The sequence below is a fragment of the Pocillopora damicornis genome, chromosome 10 (assembly GCF_964200805.1).
Source record: "Pocillopora damicornis chromosome 10, jaPocDami1.2, whole genome shotgun sequence".
Lineage (NCBI taxonomy): Eukaryota > Metazoa > Cnidaria > Anthozoa > Scleractinia > Pocilloporidae > Pocillopora > Pocillopora damicornis.
In genome coordinates, this window is record NC_142679.1 from 3,506,966 (window position 1) to 3,529,272 (window position 22,307).

General features: G+C 38.4%; 3 protein-coding genes and 1 long non-coding RNA gene across 6 annotated transcripts; 2 read left to right on the forward strand and 2 right to left on the reverse strand.

Moving 5' to 3' along the window:
• The first annotated feature begins 13 nt into the window (after window positions 1–13).
• On the forward strand, window positions 14–6,028 carry LOC113684731 (protein ILRUN). The gene is made up of 6 exons (XM_027202121.2): window positions 14–231; window positions 376–385; window positions 1,894–2,038; window positions 2,310–2,507; window positions 3,468–3,715; window positions 4,280–6,028. Exons 1-6 carry the CDS (start codon window positions 77–79, stop codon window positions 4,418–4,420), a joined length of 897 nt encoding a protein of 298 aa, XP_027057922.1. The 5' UTR covers window positions 14–76; the 3' UTR covers window positions 4,421–6,028.
• On the reverse strand, window positions 2,952–7,597 carry LOC149038501 (uncharacterized). The gene is made up of 3 exons (XR_016180403.1): window positions 7,526–7,597; window positions 3,931–4,017; window positions 2,952–3,034 (listed from the first exon to the last, which is right to left on the reverse strand). It is a non-coding gene; the product is annotated as an uncharacterized LOC149038501 (long non-coding RNA).
• A 378-nt stretch (window positions 7,598–7,975) lies between these two features.
• On the forward strand, window positions 7,976–15,391 carry LOC113684706 (uncharacterized). Of its 2 annotated transcripts, none has more exons than XM_027202099.2 (2): window positions 7,976–8,401; window positions 13,172–15,391. In XM_027202099.2, exons 1-2 carry the CDS (start codon window positions 8,250–8,252, stop codon window positions 14,712–14,714), a joined length of 1,695 nt encoding a protein of 564 aa, XP_027057900.2. In that variant the 5' UTR covers window positions 7,976–8,249; the 3' UTR covers window positions 14,715–15,391. The 2 variants fall into 2 exon arrangements, with proteins under 2 accessions (XP_027057900.2, XP_027057901.2); XM_027202100.2 differs by lacking the exon at window positions 7,976–8,401 and adding an exon at window positions 10,854–11,307.
• On the reverse strand, window positions 15,333–22,276 carry LOC113684705 (neuronal acetylcholine receptor subunit alpha-7). 2 transcript variants are annotated; one of them, XM_089184774.1, is made up of 9 exons: window positions 22,027–22,276; window positions 21,070–21,206; window positions 20,722–20,766; window positions 20,155–20,264; window positions 18,910–19,111; window positions 18,490–18,739; window positions 17,892–18,094; window positions 17,281–17,401; window positions 15,333–16,806 (listed from the first exon to the last, which is right to left on the reverse strand). In XM_089184774.1, exons 1-9 carry the CDS (start codon window positions 22,274–22,276, stop codon window positions 16,544–16,546), a joined length of 1,581 nt encoding a protein of 526 aa, XP_089040900.1. In that variant the 3' UTR covers window positions 15,333–16,543. The 2 variants fall into 2 exon arrangements, with proteins under 2 accessions (XP_089040900.1, XP_027057899.2); XM_027202098.2 differs by having other exon boundaries at window positions 21,070–21,230.
• Between the last annotated feature and the right edge of the window lie 31 nt (window positions 22,277–22,307).

The following is a 22,307-nucleotide window of genomic DNA, read 5'->3' on the forward strand; positions in this document are numbered from 1 at the left end:
CAGCCGTTTAGAACATTTGAAATGCGTTGTTTAGAATCGAATTTTACGACATTCTAACGTAATTAGAACACTTGCGATGGATGTAGACTGCGAATTAGATGGCGATCTTTTAACAAAATTTAGTTGTTTAGGGACCACGGATCACGATGTTCTAATTAATGAACTTCAAAGACTGTTGGATTTTCAACTCAATCCGTCGGGGTGCGCTTTCTTCCTCGATATGACAAACTGGTAAATATAAATTGCTTTATTTTCGTTTTCAGGCCTTCTCTTCTGTGGGTGTTTATTTACTTTGTTTAAATTTTATATGCTGGAAAAATCGTGACGCTAATCAATGGCTTTGTTTTTCCGTCATGACTGTTTGCCTGTCTCAAGGAATCTTCAGGTAAGATTATGTATATTTATTTAAGTGTTGTATTACAGATTGGATTGGGTAACTTGTATTCATTCAAAAGACATTCGATTTCTTTCGTTTCTCATGGTCAAACCTTCCAATTTTCTCTAATGAGTCTTTTGCGCCGGTGCGGTTTTTGTCTTCTTCTTTTTGAACATTCTTATATGATTTAACGTTATTGTACAATTTCAAATTTTAATTGTTATGTTTGGGATTCACTCCTGTTATCCTTTACTGGTGTTGAATTGTGGTAATCGGCGGGCATTTTATGTTCGTGCGGCATATTTGTGGTCACCTAAGGTGTAGGTTGGATATTATGAATGTACAGTACATAACGAATTATTTAATGCCTTCTCTAAGCTTCAACCCCAAAGTTTCACTAACAGATACTCGCATATTTCTTTAATGGCTGGTTTAGAGAATTTGGAGTTAGACCACAATTTAAATATTCCAATTCTCATCAACTATCGGCCCTATTTGACTTTTTATCAAAATTACATTAAATATTCAGGTCACTCAAAGATTGAAAGGATATTACACTTTACCATTGTGTAGGAACTATTCTGGTAGATTTTAGGATTTCATTTATTTCAGCTGCCTATTAATTATCAAGACAATATTTCTCCTTACAATATATATATATATATATATATATATATATAGGTAATATGAAGAAAGTAAAAAAAAAAAAAATATATATATATATATATATATATATATATATATATACATTATGAAGGAGACAAGTGATGGGAATGAATAAAAATATTAGTTGGAATCACTAGTTGATCCATTACTAAATTCTCCAAACTAACATTATAACAATTGTATCACAGATATTAAGGAGAATTTTCTTAATGAGATCTTGGGAGTAGAGGGGTTAAGCTTTTGAATGTGCACATGTGTTATCAGTGAATGAGAAAACTAAACCCTTTCTCATTGTGTGACCAAATGTGAATTTCTCCTTACTCTAGGGATATATTTTTTAAGCAGTTAGGTAATGAGAAGAAAGTTATTAACCAGGGGATATTATTTGATATATTATTTAGCACCAGTTATTAATCATTATGGCAAACAGTTTTTCATATCCTGGGAGTGAAAGGGTTAATTAATGAATGCAATGTCATCATGACTCACTTAATTACATCTTGAACAACCAATGGAATGAACTTGACAAATGACAAAAGAATTTATGAGGAAAAGAACTCTCATGACAGTAGTCTCATGGTTATCTTAGAGATAATTATAGTAACAATGGCTCCTACTATACAACATTGCATCATGCACAAAATTCCAGTTTCACAACAACAAATAACTGTTACTATTTTTCTCACCAAACTCTTCATTCCCAGTTGTGCCAAAAAAAAACTTTCACTATGCAGATTATTTCTTTCATAATTTAAGAATGATTTGTCCCACAAGCAGAGGTTTCCTTGAATGATATTTTGTGGTATCACTATTCAAATCACCTCAAATGTATTTTCTTTTTGCTTTTGTAGGCAGCAGTAGGGGCTTATTATGATTTTAACAGTCCTCAAGACAAACTACCAAGTATGGCATTCATTAGAGATGTGACAATTGGAGAGGGAGAGTCTGTTCCACCTAACACAGCCTTTGTGAAAACATGGAGAATTCAAAATAATGGTAAAAATCTAGAACTTTTTGTGCTTTATAGCCAGTGTTATCTTTAACTGGCAGCTTAAAAGGGTATGATTTTGTTCTGTTTTTCAGGAATTGGGAAAAAGATTTTATGTTATTCTTAAACAGTTTAAAACATTATCTACAATAAAAGGCACCAACATCTGAACACAGATTTCTGATGTATAATTTGCTAACCATTAACAATCACATCTTCCAAGTTTAAGTCATATGCATAATGTAACTAAGAAGCTCACAGTGCTTGTTTTTCTTACAGGCATTATTGCATGGCCCAATGGAGTGTTTCTAAAATACACATCTGGTGACCAACTGGGTCCTGTAAATTTGGTTTCTGTTAAATCTTTGAGTGCTGGCGAATTTTATGACCTTAGTGTGAACATGATATCACCTGCGAAAACAGGCATGTATCAGGGTCAGTGGAGGATGTGTACACCATCTGGACAGTATTTTGGGGGTAAGTAAATATACTGCCAAACTTCACCATGTGCAATACTTGTCACAAGTCCCATAAACTTATGTGACAGAAATGCAACTATGTATTATGTCCTCTGTTTTTTTTGGTTTTTTGGGGGGTTTTTTTTTTGTTTTTTTTTTTTAAGTTGAAGTCTTCCTTACCTCCCAACCCCCTCCCCCTCCCCCTCCCCCCTTCTTTAAAAATAATTTTGTTTCATTGTGGAGACTGGATAAATGTACTTTTTATTTGAAATCTTTATGGGAGTCAACTTCATAAAAATCAAGGCATAATTTTTTTCACACAAGTTTGTGGCGTATATTATAGCTTATTCTTCTGATCTTTTTTTTTCAAGTAACAAGTAAATTTTATCAAGTTCCTAATTTAATCATTGTGAATTCAGCTCTGAATTGTTGCTGTGAACTTTCATGAGACAAAATTGCTGTGGACTTTTACCTTAAAGGGGCTTTTTAATCCTTCACACCATAACATCAGCATGTAAATTCTCCACACAGCTCTCTATACATTTCCTATAGCAGTGATGAGGAGAATTAGCTTGAAAATCTCTTGATTTTCAAGTTTGCAATTGTTTAATTATATAAATCCTTTACTTTCAAACTGCTTCTCTTCATGCGGGAGTATAAATGGGTATCTGCAAATTGTCAGGGAAGCCTGATAAAACACGCAAGAGGGGCATCTTTGGGATAGACAAGCATCCCATCCATGGGGGGGAGGGAGGGGGGGAGAGGAGAGAGTGGTGAAACTCCTAATCACTTCCTGCCAAGGAAACCAGGATTAGCTCTAACTAGGTGGGCTACTCGGCTTGAGTACAGACGTTACCTTACCATACATTTCATGCCAAGGAAACCAGGATTAGCTCTGACTAGGCAGGCTTCTCAGCTTGAGTGCAGACATTAACTTACAATACACTGATTTATTTTACTTTTAATTTTAATGTTTCAGATGTTATATGGGTCATTCTATGCGTGGATGAAGGAGGATTGTTAGGACTCACACAGCAGCTGTCATCATTAGGAAGGGAAATGAACTTTCATGAAGGATCCAACCCTTCATCAACCTCTGCTAATCCTTTTGGACTTTCAACACCTATCTCGATTTCCCCACAACCTATTTATTCTGTTCCCCATAACAGCCCAGCTAATGGGGTTATCCATGTTTCACCAGCTAGGAGATCACTTTTTAATTCCACAGTAAGTAAACATGAAATTGGACATTGCATTTCATTAATTTTTACAGTTGACTCAGGACTGTGAACTCAAACCCTCACCTACTCAAACTGCATGCAAACTTGAACCTGAGTTGATTTCACTCTGATAACTATCAAACTATCATCTTCGCAACAATTTCAGTGATCTTCTTTGCTGCCCTTGTTTGGTCCAATCATGCAATGTATCATCTCTCCTACCTCAAACCTTTGATGAGCTCAACTTCCCACTTTCTGATTTTCTGGAAGAGTCCAGACCAATGGCTAAAAAGTTGTTTTTAACCCCAGCTGTTGTGAAATACAATTACAATATTTTTTCAATTAAGCAACCTTGGGGAGGAGGGGGGGGGGGAGGAGAGGGAGGAGAAGGGAAGGTGTCTATTAACTTTTCCTACTTAGAAGGTGGGTGCTTATTGAAGGTTGGACACCTACTGGTAATCAGATAATTACAGTATATGTCTTAATTTGCAATTGCAACAGGCTAAGAAATAGGATTAAACAGTTGGAAATAAGTAAGCAGCATTTTTATTGTGGGCTCCTTTTCTCATAGGTCAGTGGAGAGAATCTAGAACCTCTCATCTCACCTAGTATACAAGTTGGATCAGTGTTCCATAGCAAAGAAGAGGAAAGTTTAGTGAATCAATTAAAGGATACATCTCTATTACAAGACTCAGATATAGATCATTCATAACAATTACATGGGTGTTTGTTATTTTGAACAATTGTGGGTTCTGTCCAGTGGTGGAATTTGCCATGGTGACAACACTGTAGACATTCAAGGAGTACTAGATTAAATTCTTACTTTGATATTTGCTCGCCCAAATTTTGGCAATTATTCAAAGGTTGTGAACAGATTTTTTTTTAAACTGACAGCAGAAAAGTCATGATATACATGTAATACTCTAAACAGGAATATTTTACCAGACCTTAGTTTGGTAATTCAACACAATTTCATGTAATTGACCTGACATGATTAATTTGGCTCAGTGTTGTTTTAGCCAAGAGAACAAAGGTACCTTATCTAATAAGCACATGCTTTTTGTATCCCTTAAACTCCCAATAGTGATGAATACGAAACTTCTACCCCAAACATCCATACATTATCCATTTAACAAGTAATGAGAATACTCAGGCTCATGAGTTAGAAGGTGTTTTCTTGATCTAACACCAAATTCCTGTCACTAATTTACAACAAAACGTTTATCAGACAGAGGGTGAATTAACAATTAGATCTTGGGAGTTTAGGGGGGGGGGGGGGGGTAATTCAAGGCTGGGAACGGAACAAGATTACTACAACTCGTGGCACACTTTGACATCAACCAAGTGATTGGACAGTTCCCGTGGTTCTGGTCTTTTAACCTTTTGACCCCTAAGACTGACTAACATCTAAGTTCTCCTTACAATATCATCCCTGAATCAAACATTAAGATAACAAGAATAACGAAAGTGATCATCAACCAAAGATACTCTTAATTGTCTTATAAATTCTCCTTGACAGCACCTTAGGAATATTTTGAAGAACAGTGAGGAGAATATGCATGCTGATGTTAGGATGTTGTGGGTTTAACTAAAAAGCACAGACAAAAAAGTCTTTTTCCCATGGGTAGCCTGCCCCCCCCCCCCCCCCCCCCCAAATCCAGGGTCAAACCATTGCTGGGTACATTACTAGGAAGCCTCAGCTCAAATTTGACACTTTGCAGCTTAAATGCCATTAAATAATTAAGCCTTCCAGTCACAAAGTAATTTTTTTGCATTATTAATTATTTACTTCAGCCCATATTTTTAAATTTGCACGTATTATTCAGTAGGGGCTTTAACTTAGATGGTTTTTAAATTAAACAATAATTTTATTGTAGTCTTAGCTTGCCATATGTAACTTAATGTAATTATCTCGAGGTAGATGTTTTATGAATAACATGGTCACCATGTTTTAACGTTCAAAGGGACTGGTCATTATTTATTACCTGTTGAGTGGGGGGGAAGAAAGGATTTTAAATGATTAATGATCGTTAAATGATGACTGCTCCTTAAAAACTAATTTTTTTTTGTAAAAATAAAGTTGTTAGTCGTAATTAGGTTTATTTATGGTACACATGTTGCACTTGTGTAAACGAAGCACCTCTCGTTGTTTACAGTGTCATGAATTTTTGGTAAACACGGTGGAAAACCCACAATAATCCAAATTAATCGTTATGGTATCTCGAATTTTAAATCATGTTTTGGTGAGCTTCTTGAAGATAACAGCAAGTTTGATTTTCAGAACCAATAATCACAAAATTATACAATCTGTTCAACCTTATTGATCCGTGTCATGTCATTTTTTTCTCCTGCCCCTCAAATACTGTGAGATTTACATTTACAGAAAGAAAAGTCCCTTTACAGAAGGGACTTTACTTTTTTGAATCAACGATGATGCAAATTTACTGAAGCAATAGACCGAACTTTTAATCGGGTCACCGGCATTAATAACTCACGCAGGATGTCGGAAGAACACAGAAAAAGTTTGTCATTCACTTGCCTTCGGCTCGTGATCAACAGCCTTTTCTCGTGTTCTCCCAACATCCCAAATGGGTTATTACGCCGGTAAACCGATAGAAAGAGCTGTCCCTTGCTTTCATAAAGTAAAATTGAAATGTTTCAATTTCCTATGGGTTACCCAGTGCAATAAACGATAGGTTGTCGACCAATCAGGGCATTGTTAGTATCTCGGTTATTTATAAAGTTTGATCCGCCACACTTCCGTTGCATTATTTTTCATCATTGGTTTTGTTAGATTGTATTTTTAATTTTGAATAATGAGTTAAGTTACCTCTACCTATATCTTGAAGTAATTGTCCTCTTCTCTAACGTGCCTTCTTTTACCTTTTTTCTGGCTTAGTTTGAATTAATAACGATAGCGATAACTTCTGGAAACTTTTTTAGATACCCTTCATAGAGTTATCTTTGTTATACTGATAACACTTGTTTGTAAATTGTGATTGAGGAGGAGTTTCATATTGTATTGTGTCACTGGCAAAGTTGAAGCGATCATTTCAAGTGTTGTTTTGGTCTGACAATTCTACGTTTTTTTGAATTTCAATTCCTCTCGCGAAAATGGACGGCTTATACTACAATTGGAATAAATTGATGGTCATGGTTAAAAAAAAAACTGCAAGAAAACATTGAAAGTCTGCTGACTTCCTCATTTCGCCTTGGTTCAAAGCAATTTTCTGCAGTACTAAGCGGGTTTGTGAGCTAAAAATTTCGAATACCTGTCAATTTGTTTCATACTTAAAATGTTATTACTATAATTAGAGAGAAGCAAATTGCACTCTTCTGATAAGACAAAGTTAATCAAAAAAGCCAGCTCAGTTTTCGCATGTTAGATTTAATGTTGTCAGTGATAACTCTTTGCTGCCTGGCATGAAAGGGGCAATGTTTCTCTAGATTCCATCGGAAAGAACTTTAGTATTGGAGACTTTGCAAATACTATAAATAGTACTCTTAATATTGAGTTTGGCCAAACCCCTGCTGGTCTCAATGTCTAAGTTACTTAATCCAACTTTGAAAGAGCCTCTGTCATTTGAATTTGATCACTGTGTCACGAAATGGCTGTTGATTTTCAAGCGTCTGTGCGATGAACGTTTGTACACGGTTTTTCATGTGATCGTTTTGTATTTGTTTCGTGCCTCTTGGCTAGTTGATCCGGTGTAGTGAACTTGAAATTAAACAATGCCCAGAAAAGGAGATATGGTTGAAATAAGTCTTGAATACTAAAATAAGTTATCCATCACGCTAGAGAAAAGATGCAACTTACAAGAAATTTCTAGGCGTTATTAACATAGCTGGCATAGTAGGCGTTTGACCCTGCATCCAGACGTTGGCTCTGTTTGAAACAAGATATGATAACAGAAAGGGTCAAACTCATACTTGCGGCCATCTGGCCAAAAGTGAAATTTTTCTACTCGAAACCGTAGTTTGTTATATTTTATTCATAGTTGGGGAAATGATGTTGCCTTATTATCGCTTACCTGATAATATGTTTATCAGATGCATTCCTATGATTAAGTTTAGAGCAAATTTACAGACAAAGACTGAAAGAGGCGGAGATTCCTTGAATTGTTTCGAAGACTACTCGTGTCTAAGTATGTATCGAGGCAATAGCCTAACAAAAAAAAGGTTAATCTTGATTGGTAAATTGTCTCGTAAATCTTGATCTGAATTGACCTCATGTCGCTCATGTTAACAGAAGTTTAGCCAATTCGTTGTAGGGAGCATTTCCGTACACTTGACCAAAAAAAGCCAAAAGAGGTACTTGGTGCATGCCGTTACAGAATGGCGCGTTCCCATTGGCCTGATCACCCATGCGAAACATCAACAATAATCCATTTCAAGTAAGCATTTCAGCAGCGCTTTTCAATATCTAGGTGTGTTTACAAAGTCACTGCATCAGTGTCAGACAACAAACTCTTGGCATTTGGCTCCGTTCGCGACAACACAAGACAGAAAATCTTCGCGCAAACTGTTCGACTTTAAAAGGTATGGATCCTGTGAACGGAGATGTGAATATCGCCGCGGTGAACCACACAGATGATTCCAGAAACGGAGAAGTAGATGATCCACAACTTGTAGCAGTGAAAAGTGCTAGTTATTGGGAAGAGGTTGACAAAGAAGAGATCGAACGCGAACGAACGTAAGTTCTAAAAATTGTAAATGAAATGTAAAGGCGATTTCGTCACCTATCGCTATTGGATAGAACTTCGCGTTTTTCTGAACGGGATGGCTATATAAATGGTTAATCTTAAAAATTCATGTGATGTAAATCATGTGCTCCACCAGAGCATAGTCAAATTCTCCTAAATTTATTAATCGGAAAGATCGACCTTTTTGCGGCCTTAAAGTTTAAATGTAACTTTTATTACTTTTAATTTTAGTTTAGCGCTTTCGTTTGCAATTCTTTACGGCCTGTGGTTTGGGAAAATGCCCTTGTTCTAATATTTGTTTGTACAGAGATAACTTTAGCTCTGGTGGATATTTTCGCATAATGTCTTTGCCCTTTGAACAACCGATCCAAAAGATACGAAATCGCGAAAGGACTGTTTTAGCCTGAAGCTTAATTCAGCGACAATCTTGAATATTTATGCATCTCTTAGCATTTACAATGGCCCTACTGGATGCAAAAGTATGTCTTTTTGTGCAAACAAACTAGAGTTAATTATTCCGAGCCTTGTTCTACCACCAAACTAACTTTTGTCCCTTAGAGGACTTTGAACATTAACTGGCAATGAAGAACTTGACCTGGTGGAAGAACAACTTACTACAACTTGCTCATCAAAATTATTTCAAGAAGTTTTTCAATGAAATATGAATGACCTCTGTTGGATGGAGCTCGCTGCTTTTGTACCATGACAGATGGTAATTTTTAGCGAAAATCGTCACGCCATGATATTTTCTAACACTTCAGTAGATGACATTCCTCATAGCCAATAAAATTGCCGCATCTGAAGTCCCTTAATCTCGAGCCAATTAGTCCCAAATCGGGTAGTCAGCATACTGATTTGGGGGATTTGTGCGTATTGAGTTAAAACCCGTATAGTTTGAGTGTGTTCTCCCAATAAAAACAGCATTATCTGGGACTGAGACAAAATCAACATTTGTGTAAGATCAGTGATGTCAATAATGAAAATACAAGTATGGGATAATTTTGGCATACACTTCAGATAGGAATTACAGTGGTTTTAAGTGCTCCTTAATTTTTCAAAGAGACGTAACACAAAAGGAAACACTTTGAATAGCATAAATTTTTCCAAAGGGCCGGGGATGGACAAAAATTCTCGAACTTTCTATTTTACAAGTGGGACACTACATAAAAGAGAATCCGTGCGTGGCAAAGGAAATACTATATTTCACGCCGATTTTATTTTGGTAATCGGATGGGGTCTAAGTAAACACAGTTCGATCTGATCAAGGTGATATATACGTTAAGCATGACTAATTTGATTAAAATACCAGCCTCGGGCATTATACATCGTAGATAATATCGAAATTACTTGCTTTTAAGCTCGTTTATTGCTCTACAGTATAGCTCGTCTGTCATCTGTAGATGACCCATTTGCCTCACCGCTTTGTCTTATTTACTAACCGCACAATATTCAAGAATCCTTTGACGGTGGCAAGCACACATAAAATTGTAGAGCCGATCTCAATTCCTATCCCAACTGAAGCAATATTTTCCATTCTTTGAAAATACCGTATTGATGCAGGGCCAAATTCGTTTAGCTCAGCTTCCTTTGTTTGTCTTGTTTGAAGTGGAAATCTAGGGGAAATCTCAAGAGACCCTTTCTTCGTTTCCTGAAAAACAAACTTATGTCAAGGGGTGTGTAAAGAAAAACTTGTCACACTTTGTTTTCATGATCAACAGTCAAGTTTGTTTTGCGGCAAAATTAACATTGCGTAGACACAGTAAAGTCAAAATCATCGAGTAGAGATCGTATAAACTGTTCTTTAGCGGCCCCATGCTCTGATTAAATTGTAACAATTCTGCTTAATTTTTTTAGGTGCTCAGTAATTGTCAAGCGGGACCCGTTCATGTAATCTTCCTCAGCCTTTAATATTTCGCTCCTTGCGTAAGACTAAAGTTCAAGTCCACTTAAAACTACATTGAAAAGGAACCCATGTTGATTAAACTGCACTCTGCGACTCTAGGTCAAAATTATCCGTGGGGGGCTCGCAGGGGGTGGTTTTGACTAGAATGACTTTTGAAATTGTAGCTACATCTTTGCATTGTTTGGGCTGATTTGATGTTGCATAAATTTAAAAAAAAAACAGTGACAATTTTAGGTCTCTATGATTGCTATCACAAATGAAGGATCAGGAAATTTATCATTTTATTTGGTGTTTTCTCCCGAATAGGAAAAAAATACAATTTTTCTGTCAACCCTGAGGTTGAAAACTCCGATCGAAAATATTTCTTTAATGCTGTAATTCCCGTTTTCTCGATCTTTAAGATATACATTCATTTATTTAAGAATTCAGAAATATTAAACAGGATCGAATTTCCATAGACGTCGAAAGTTTCACACAGTCAGAATCTCTCTACAAAAAGATGGAAATCTAAAAAACAATAATTAATTCAAAGCATACATGTCATTTGAACGAGTACATGACAATTACCAGCATTACGAAAGGATCAAACAGGAGGTGTTAAATTAAACGGTGGACGATGCACAGCGATATGTATAATTGATTATCGTCCTATGTCACCTGTTCAACCCTATTGTGACGGAGCTTTTCTGGAATATTTCTTTGGCACCTGGTTGTAAATGAAGTTTAATGAGCGAGATACAGACAGTCGAGGCTCTCTGACAGAGAGCCGACTCTCGGTAACTTTATTGAATGTAATCAAAGTTCTGTGATGGTATTGGTAGATCTAGCATTGTTTGTTGCCCATCCTGCCAGGCTGATACGCAAGTCAAGGCGGTTCTGATTATTTTATTTTCATTGCTGGTAGCGTGTTTTGGCGGCTCCTTCAGTCGATTTCAGTGACTCTAGCCGATAGATATCGCATTCCACCGGACAATTTCGATTTAGAGCTTAAAGGTATGTTTCACCATCGCTGATTAATTCATTTTTTCAACCTGTAAACAAACCAGGTTTTGAACTTCTGGAGTACTAACTCATCCATTGGTGTTTTGAGGTAGCTCAATAGTCAAATTCGACGGCAAGATGTCGATAAAGAACAAAATCAAAGCGTTTCTCGGACTTACCAACCGTTGTATGACTTGAATTTCCAATGCTACGTATCCAGATTGAAAATTTTAAGATTATCGCTGTGAATTTGATCATTCTGCTGTCAAACAATATTATACGACGTAAAAAATTTTAGATCCTTTGATAAGTGCTTCTAGTAATGTTTTCATTTGAAACGAAACCCGTGGCACGTGTTTCAGAATTATTGGTTTTCTATTTCAAAAGATGAAGGAATAAACATTTGAAACCAAAAATACTTTCGAAAAGCCTAGAATCTTCAGGCACGATTTTCAATATTATTCCTTAGAAACTTAATTTCATATTCAGATTTAAGAGTTACACCTCGCCCTAGGGCTTCCAAGCATTTGTAAATTTTTCGTGACTGTTACATTTGGAGGATAGGGAGAACCTTGCAGTGTAACTGTTGGACAGACATACAGTGAGGCAATTTTTTACGACTTCCGTGGTGTGTTTGAATTGACAATGTTACTTTTGGATCAGATAACGTTTCATAATTTATGAGATCTGGTAAGATAATTTTCAGGTCAAGGTCTCATTAAGCAGCCATTTTTCGATTTTGCGAGAACACTTTTCCAAGAATGATGGCTTTGCGGGTGCTCTTTGGTAAGCGATCCGCAGATTCTCAGTTTCTGCCATTTTGGGCCGACAATAGAATGATTACTTTGTTCAAAAGCTCATCATTTAGTTTCATCGTCAATTTTTTTCCATATTTCTGGAACGTGATCGGTGGTGAAATTAATTGTTCTTAACTGGTTTTGCATATTTCATTTCGAAACCATTCAGTCAGTCAGTTAGTAATCCGGTCAGCTATCCAGACAAATTAATAAAAGATAAAAGGGGTTAAGTTTCTACATAAACTGTGCTGCAACGTCGGGGGGGAGGGGATAATTTGGTTTTATGTAAATGTTTAATGTAAACTGGCCACCATAAAGATTTTCTGATGGTGACATTTCGTACATTAATCATCAGGGCGCATGGAGAGTTATGCAGAAGGTCAGAGAGTTATTTTTTTTTCTCTCTGAATCAATGTATTTTGTCACTCATTGGAATAATCGTTGACTGCTTACTTGTAAAATTTTGTGTAACATTAAGCAAAGAGGCTAAGTTTTTTTTAACGGAATACCACCTTAATATTAGAACAGAACTGTGAAGAAACGAGACACGGACCTTAAGTACTGAACCTTACAAGCCTTAACCCTTTAACCCTCATGAATGACCAAGACAGAATTTCTCCTTAAAATATCAATACAATATCAAGCAGACAAGTGATGAGGATAAAGAATAGTATCAAATTGAGGATAATAAGTTGATCCAATACTAAATTCTCTGAGCTAACATTATAAGAATTGTATGGCTGACAGTAATGAGAATTACATTTTTGATCCGGGAGTTAAAGGGTTAAGAACTCAACATTGCGAACGTTTGTGTTATTTTTTAATTAGAACCTGGCATGAAACCGAATACTGTTTGTCTTCTCAAAGGGGCGTGTTTATTGACACACGCATAGCCTTCACCTACCAGAGTTGAGTTTAAGCCTTCGAGAGAAGTTGTTGTTTACGAGTACGGATAGTTTTCCTTGACGAGCCTTGGAATCGTACAAATTTAATTTTAGGCGGATACCGATAAAAACCGTAACAAGAACATATCGACAGAGCTTTGGCTCACCTTTGTCTTTTTCTCGTCTCTTTTTAAGGGAACAAGAACAAAGAGGAAAGATTACAGAAGAGGAGCTTCCAAAAACCGGTAGCGCAAGACGAGCCAAGGAAATCTTTGAATCTAAGCCGCAACAGCAAGAAAAAGAGACTCCAATAGATTTGCAGATACTTTCAGGCGTGACTAAAGCAAGCATGAAGAGGTATCAAGAACATCAGGCTTCAAGAGCAAATTCGCGTCAAAGAGAGATGGAAGATCTCGAAGATATTCAAGGTGGAATAGCCGCTTCAAACAGAGAGGCCTTTGAAAAAGGTAAAGTGAGTAATGCAGAAAGAAAGGTAGGAGATGAAGAAGAGGAACACTTACCAACCGCAGGCATCGCATCCAAGACGCGTGCAAATTTCGAGTCTGGTCAGGTCAACCGTGCCGAGGACAGACACGTGAGTGAGAAGGATATCATCGAAGAAATGCCTTCAGCTGGTGCTGCTTCCGCCGTGCGACGTCGATTTGAGAAGAATGGTGAAGGTGAAGAAAAGGCACAGAGGCGTCTGAGCTTTGAACCGGAGAAAGGAGGGGCCAAAGCAAGAACTGCTATGTACATGCAAAGTTTGGAGGACTCATCGAACAAGAATCAGGCCTTAGACGAACAGGATGCTCTTCCTGCTCCGGGCAGCGCACGTGGTGTCAGGCAAATGTTTGAACAGGATAAAGTTATCCACGCCGAGTCGAATCTTCAAGACTCTTGGAAGGAAGAACTTCCGCAATCTGGTGCCGCTCGAGCAACTAAGGAAGCTCTTAAAGCAGCTGCTTCGAAAGGATACGAAAAATCACAGATCGAAGATGAAGCGCTAAGTCGTGGCTTGGCTTCTGCTGCCAGGCATCGATACGAAAAGGGTGAATTTCAAGACCAAAAAGTTATCGAGCGAGAGGAACCCATCGTGTCACCCGGATCAACCAAAGAACAAATGAAGCAATTTCAGGAAGCGGCTTCAAATCAGGGACCGAGAAGGCGAACCATGGACAACGAGAGAGAAGAACTAGAAGCTGCCCGTGGTGTAGCTCTTGCCGTGAAAGCCAGCTACGAGAAGGAAGGCGCACCTCATAAAGAAACCAAAAAAACTATTGCCGATGAAGATTTCTCCGCTATCCAAGGCCGTGCTAAGGAAACGACGCGAGAAATCGAGTCGGGCGGATTCATCAAAGAAGCACCCAAGATGGTCGACACTGAAGACTTCGGCGTTGCCCGTGGAGTCGCCAAGGAAACAACCCAGCGGATAGAAAAGGGAGAACTAATTAAAGGGGCGCACAAGATGGTAGAAGATGAAGATTTTTCTAACATCTCCGGCCTAGCTAAGCAGACAACGCAGCAAATAGAACGAGGCGAGATGATCAAAGAGGCACACAAGATGGTGGAGGACGAAGACTTCTCAGGGATCTCTGGAGTGGTCAAGGGAACCAGGCAACGGATTGACAGCGGCGAAATAGCACAGAAAAAGACGGTCAGAAATTCAGATGCCGGTGATCTGATGGGAATTCAATCTGTGACGAGTAATCGTGCAGTGTTTGACCAAAACGGCGTTTGACTCTATCCAGGAAAAAACAGCAGGTTGAATATGACCTTATTAATAAGTCACTGACCATTTAAAGACAAATGTCGGTTATAAAAGATTCATTTTAACCCTTTGTATATACAAACCAGAAACCTCGCTGGCTACGCTCCAGTGTCCGGAGTTAAAGTGAATTGCAATAGCTTACGCTGCAAAACAAAATCGTTAGCAAAATAACAACTCGCGAAGGAAAGATAAGGTCGTTGTGGGTTAAAATGATGATATGATTCAGCGTTAGCGTATATGTAAAAGGATAAATAAAACTAGATGCATTTCTAAGATTGTTTCTGGATAACGCAATATCAAATTTCACGAAAATGGCTCCCTCGGCCAGTAGGTGCCGACAAACTTATGATAAGTCAGCCCTACTTGAAAAAAAAAAAAAGTACAAAATCTGTACTTGCACCCTTGAAATCACATAAGTATCGACAGGCTGATTAGAGTCTGTTTTTCAGAATCAAATGAGTGTGATTTAGGGATAATTGTTGCATTGGTAGGTGATTGAGCGTAAATTACAACTTATTCCGCCCAGTTCCGGTCATGACTAAAGTTTATCAATACATATTGTATTGAATGACAAAGTACGACAAAACATTGGTATGATTTGATGTAATTTGATTTTTATAACAATAAATTTATTACACTTGTCTCAATGTCGATAGAATCAATGTTCACAAGGTCTCTTTTATGAGGTAGTTTATTATAATCAACTTAGTTGATAACGTAAATTGGCTACCGTAAAGAGTTTCAAAGCTGACGTTTCGAGCGTTAGTCCTTTTCTCTTTCGCTCTGACGAAAGGGCTAAAGCTCGAAACGACAGCTTTGAAACCCTTTACGGCGGCCAATTTACGTTATCAAATCAGGTGCTAATTCTAAATTACCCTGTTATATTCTCCCGCCGACGCAGCACCGCAGTTTCTTTAGTAACTTACCCCTTTTAAATATTTTCAACGTATCCGCACTATTTTGAGAAGGATTTTTTTTATCCACATTCATAACTAATCGTATGAGTTCAGAGCGCTTTTTTAATTTAGTATCGCAAAAGGAATAACAACAGTCAAACAGAGCCAGTAAAAACACTATTAGTCTAGAAAATTGCGAAAAATTTTTCTGACCAATCAAAGAGCCCGGACTAGTGACGCACCGCCAATGCACGATAAGTCGAGAAGGTGGCGCGAATATTTTAGACCAAACCACGATTGGTGGAGAAAAAAGAGGCGCGAATTTTCTTAACCAATCATAAAACCGAGAAACACAAAACCAATGTAATCCTGGATATATTTTCGATCACCGCTGGACTGAAACTGCTTTGGGGAATTGGGACCGTACCGTCATCTGATGTCACAGTTTTCGAAAATTTATTTTACTTGACACTTAAGCTAAACCGCTAAGCCGGTTATTATGTCATTTTCGATCACTGGAGAATGTCGCTCGAGGATGGAAGATAGACCAAAATCGATAAAACAAGATATGATATGTCGTCAAATTTATAGCGAACTACCTGGACAAGGCTTGATATATGAATTAAATTCACTCGCATCGGAACGAGCTTGCCGCATCTCAGGCATTTTGCATGATTTTACCTAAAGCGCTCATCGGTTTCCGTGAAATTTTTCTTTTGTTCTTAGTAGCTGATCTTAGTTTTTTTCCAGGCCCTCTGTCAAGGAACGCCAATGAAATGGCAGGTTATCTACGCTAGTTAGTTTTAAGGGTAAACGGTGCAAACTTGTTTAGTTTTGGTTTAACGGCGCCAATTTAAAAAGTGCACGAAGACACCAGAGGGAGAGTACAGGTTAAAAGGACTTTTACAGAGGGGCTTGTAAAAATATTGCCATGAACGACACAACAACAGCAAGAACAAAAACCCAGATACAGATATGGTTCAGCACCAGGGCTGCCTTTCTCCACTCGTCCTGCCTCGCTTCCAAAATCATCTGGTGGCGTATATTATCCGCAAGAATCCTATTGGTGCTCTTCTTGTCATCTGGCACGTGATCATGACTGCTGCCGCTCTTTGACTGGTTACCCATTTTTATGTCCTTAGCAACAAGAGTTTCTTTATCATTTACTGAAAAGAAGAAGGTAAACTTCTTAATTTTACCATGACGCAATTATAACGATAGAGTTACTCTTGCTATAACAATTCTTGAATTTTGAGAAATTATGTCTTTAGTAGCTGGCATTAAATGTATGAGTCAACTTTTTTGCACTGAGATGAACTCCCTTCAATTAAATGCCATTTTGGCCAATTGAGGGTAAATAAAGAGTTAACAGAGGGTAAATCTGTCTTCCATAATCATGTTTCCTAATGTCCCCAAAAAACAGAAGCTTTCGGTCTTCAATCTAAAGCCATTTATACGACCTTTAAACACTTTGGATAGGAAGAGGAGAGCTTATTTCAACAAGACAACGCCTTTAAACGAAGAAAGTAAATGGGATATGAGAACATGTATTTACACACAAAACTTAAGGCGTCACCTCTTCCTCAAATACTGATTAGTACTCTCTGCACTTAAATATTTTGCAATAGAAATGTCATTACTTTTATGACCAGTAACACTTTCTGCCGAAGACACATCGACGTCCTGACGGGAGTCACCATGTGGGTTGCTGGTCTCGAAATTAAAGCGAAAAAGCTTCGCTCCATGACCAAGCAGATAGACCTGGGTATTCGAATAAAAAAACTGATAACAGAAAGAAATGAGGCGAGGCATTGTAGTTATTATTGTTGCATTCCCACGTGGCATCTTTGTTTTGTTGTCATTCCTGTGCTTTTTGCCGTTTTCGTTATTGTTTTCGTCGTTTATACTGTAATTACTGATGGCAGTGATAATGCTGACGACAAGTACCATGACAGTCTTGATGATGATAAGTGATGATAAAAATAACACATGATCGCGACGATGACGATGAAGACAGGAGAAAGACAAAGACTTAAAGACATAAAAATGACAATGAAAAGGACAGTGTCAGTTATAAAGACGATGAGAATGATAATGACGATGAAAGTGACAATGACGATGGAAGTGACAATTTCATTAAGGTGACAATGACAGTGACAATGAAAACGGCGACAACGATAACGATGACGATAGATGAGGGTGACGATAATTCATGATAATGATGAAAACATGTCAATCAGGAAAGCCCCACCTTGACCCATCTAGGGACTTCTCCATCCGTCGGGTTATGATGGTGAAAGCGGAGAACCCAACACGTCATGAAGAAGGCACATGATACCTCTATCATAGTCACAGTGTAGTACATTCCCACCAGAGGTACTGCTTCAGACGTGGCAGGCATGTTTTCAGCGACGAGAAGGAAGAAGAAACTTAAGCCCACGAGAATCGCCATGCCTGATAAAATGTTATATAGCCAGTAGTCAGTATAAAAAGGTTAAAAAAGAGGAACAGAGGGCTAGCGAAGGACTTACGCCCGAAACTTCCTTTTTAGAAACTCTTTATGGTGGACAATTAACATTATCAACTCAGTGGATGAAAGCAAATTATCTTATTTAGATTAGAAACGGTCAGCAGCAAGCTTGACTACCCACGCAGAAAGGCTCTAAAATGGAAGCTCAAACAAAAAAGAGTTCGGTTCCAAACGAGATGGAAAGGAGAGAAAATTCAAGAAATCAAACAAAAACAAAAAAGATTGAGAGGAACACAGATACTGAAAGAATGGAATTAGAGGAACACGACAAACAACGAATTTCAGCGATAGAGTAGCACCCCAAAAAGTACAGCCTTACCAACTGTCATTCTCTCGTTGCAGTCGGGAGGTAGCAGGAACACCAACAAAGTTAGAACAGAAATCATTGCGCAGGGTACTATCAAATACATAACATGATACAACGCTCTCCGCTTAATCTGCACTTTGTATGTGACGTCATCATACGGCGCAACACAGCAGTCATAAAAGACGGAGTGAAACTCCCCTGGAACTCCCAATAGTTCCCAAGCCACGCTAGCTGAGTATTCGCTCAGATCTGCTGAAGAGTTCTGAGGATGTAAAGAAAAATATGCAGCTAAGAAAAAATATCACTGTTTCTTCTCTTTCGCCGGCTGTAAATAGATAATTTTGCTTGTGTGCAATTCCCTATGCCTTAATCACCGGAAGGTTCGAAAGCTAAATGCCGTTACCTGGCTTCTAAAATTAATCTGAAGCATACCTCAAGTTCCAATGCAATTCCGAAAGAATCGTATGTCCAGGAGCCAAATTTCAGCTTGCATTCCTGCTGGTCAAAAGGGTAATACTTCACATGAATCTTGCAGCTACTCTTGATGATAGTTGGTACGTTCAGGCTGACTAGCCCCTCTTCTGTGATAACAGCTTTAGTTCGCCTCATACCGCTACCAAAACCTTCCCCGACACTAAAAAAATTATCGGAATGATAGAGTTATCACAAAGAAGTGTTATGCTCAGAAGGCGTAAAGGCTGGCTGTTTTACCGATCAGTTAAGCGACACTTCTTCAAAGTATGTAATCTAGATAGTTATGACCTCGACATCAAAAGAAACGAGTCTCTACCATAACCCGAGGCTATCTGGTGAGAGACGAGCTCAATCGTCACTCCGGAGCTATCCCTGCTCTTAAGGGTTGAATGGAGAGGCCTTATCATTTCTCTCGTAAATATGCCAGCACAAAACTAAACAGTCTTTCGGTAAAGTTTCATGGAATTTCCAACATAGACTCAAACCTTGCCAAAGAAAAAACAATCACCGAAAAGGGCGGAGTAGGGAGGTAGATGAAACTTTTTCCGAAGATCTGAAAGGACAAAGTACAAAGGAAAGTATCCGCTATGCGAAAAGCGCGAAGGCGGAGCCTCTATACTAAAGAAAATATGCGAAACAAATCAAGTTGAGAAAATTCGGTGTTCGCGTTTTGTCTGAGTCTGCAATACGTTCGTAAATCTTTCCATCCAAGGGTCCATCCATGCTCACTATTGACTGTTAAACTGATTGTGTTATACATTATCTTTGTAGGGGTTTCATGTTTAATAATGCGATCACAGCGTTCTGTCAGCGAAGAAACAAGATAGTATCGAACAGTTGCGCGAGTAGAAGTAAGAGTATCAAAACAATGAACCACCAAAACTACATGAGGGTTGATCGCACATAAGATTTCTTTCCAGAAATGAAGCGCATGGGTGTATTTTAAGAAGTAAGACAACTTTAATGGACTGTACTGTTCTACGGTAAAAATCGAAATCCAGGTGAACACCAGACATATTTCACCAAGTAAAGTTCAGCCTCTAGGCATGGCCATCTTAATATGCTGGTGAAATGACATTACACTATTGAGTATATAAAATCAATCCTTCTTGTTAGAAACCACTCGTAATGTTCTTAAGTACTAAGAAGGCCTTCCTCAAAGCACTTCATCCGAATTAACTCACCTTCATCTCATACACTTACTTTTCATACAACACTACATCCGGGATCCATATCAGTTTTGGATCGACACTTACGTACTTCACTCCACCATACTTTGAAGAATTCCATCTCAGCTGCGGATCCATCCAGTACTAAAACATATTAAAGTAGTGGCAGGTCTGGTTACTCAAAACATGCTGGGAAAATCTTAACGTCACTTTGGTGCAAAAGTTATGGTTATGGAGAGGAAATTCCCGGCTGCGGGTAGAAGTCAGCACTTATTATCTTCGTGAATTTAACCCTGAGTGAAAAATTAGGAGAGGACCTCTTCGCTCAGAAACTTCCAAAGGAAATGACGCTTGTCACATTGGGATCCTTTTAAACCAAATTCTCAGAGCTAAAACTATAAGAAATTTATGACCGATATTATTAATATTAGATACATTGATCTTCGTGGTGAAAGGATCAAATCTGAAGTAAACCTCGCAATTTTTACGAGGAACTCTTTGTCCATCGCACATGACTCGCACGCAATACATGTTTAAAAAAACATATTTCCTTATTTGACAGGCTGTATATAAATTGCAGGAGCAGCAAGAAATCACATACCTCTCTTATGTCTGCTCGTGTAAGGAGAAGCTGATTCTGGTCATCCTGCAAGCATATTGCAAAACCACAAACATTGGAATTTTCATTTACGGACAATCTAAGTAATAAATCTTCTCGCAGGCTACTCAGACCCCTGTGCTGGACAAAACCTAGTAAAAGGTACCTTGTTGGCAAAAAACAGCTTTGCGCCGAAATGTCATAGCTGAGCTGGCTGGCTGCGGTACAATTAAACGCCCGTGGGCTGTGGCACAACATGCGCCACAAAACAGAGCTAAATAGGAAGAGTTTTTTCGTTGCCTCATGTCCCTGAAGGAAAGAAGTGGAGTGAGCAGGCTACTCAGTACTCACCAGGTCTTCGATCTTTTTGACGACTAATCCAAACTTTACAGTAACTGGATCCTCACTTCTGACAACTGGTCTGATCCGTCTGTCGTACTTCTCAGGGTTCAGCAAGTCATCAAGAAGGTGCTGCTCTCGTTTATTACCTGTTGAATTTTGCGCTTGGAGACCTAAAAAATAGTACTAATTGCATAATCTATAGGGAGAGGATTTTCGGAATGGTCTTACTTTTGGTCTGCCTTAGCCGAGGGGGGTGAATTCCGAACGGTGTGTATTGCCTCTTGAGAAGCTGTTTGAATTCATAAATCTGACATCTAAAATGTAAACAGTTGGAAATTTGTTACAGATTCATCAAAGCATATGCTGGTGGTGGCACACTTTATGTTATGCCACTCAAAATACACATGGTTCAGTGACCTTTCATCATTCATCGCCTTGTCAGGGAGGGTTGGTCGGAGGATTTTGGTTGTGGCACGATAAATTACCCCCCTCCCCCCCCCCCCCCCTCATAAGCATTTAATTGAGAGTCAATTTTCTTCAGTCCTTTATACTCTGTTGGTGATGACTAATCCCGCCTCCATTCCCCCTGAAAACCATGTAATCTTCCAAGCGATCAATTATAAATGGTCCGTTAAGCATACAGACAGACTAAAGGAAACAATCAGTGTCCCTCTGCACTCTACGTCCGATAACTGAGCCATCGTTTCCGGAACCGAAGAACATCCATCGGCATCACCTGGAGACGGCCAGTACAATTCAAATTCTAAATTTTCGTTTCAGCTTCGAACAAAGTTAGGCTTAACACAGTAGTCCAGCTTAATCACACTAAATAAGAACGGCAAGTCACTTGGATTTCCCATTGAAAACTACCGACAAACTATCGTCCATAATGAAACCCACTACTCTTCCTTAACGGCGCTAATATCTATTTACATTTTTTAAAATTTGTTCTTAATCAAATCCTACCTTCAACAATGACGGACAAAGACTGAATCAATAATAACATTTGCGCAGATTGAAAACATGTAGCCATGAGGATTAAACTTTTGAATAACGGAAAGAAATGAACGGTTCTACGAAGCAAATCATAATTAGTTTTCACAATCTCATATTTCCTTGTGAATGTGCTCCCTCCGTTTGGCCTCTTGCCAATTTGGCGGGTGGCTTTCGAGTTTGGCGACATTGTCAAGAGACAGGAAAAGCAATAAGCTTTCATGATTTCATTTTTCCACTTACAAGCTTATCTT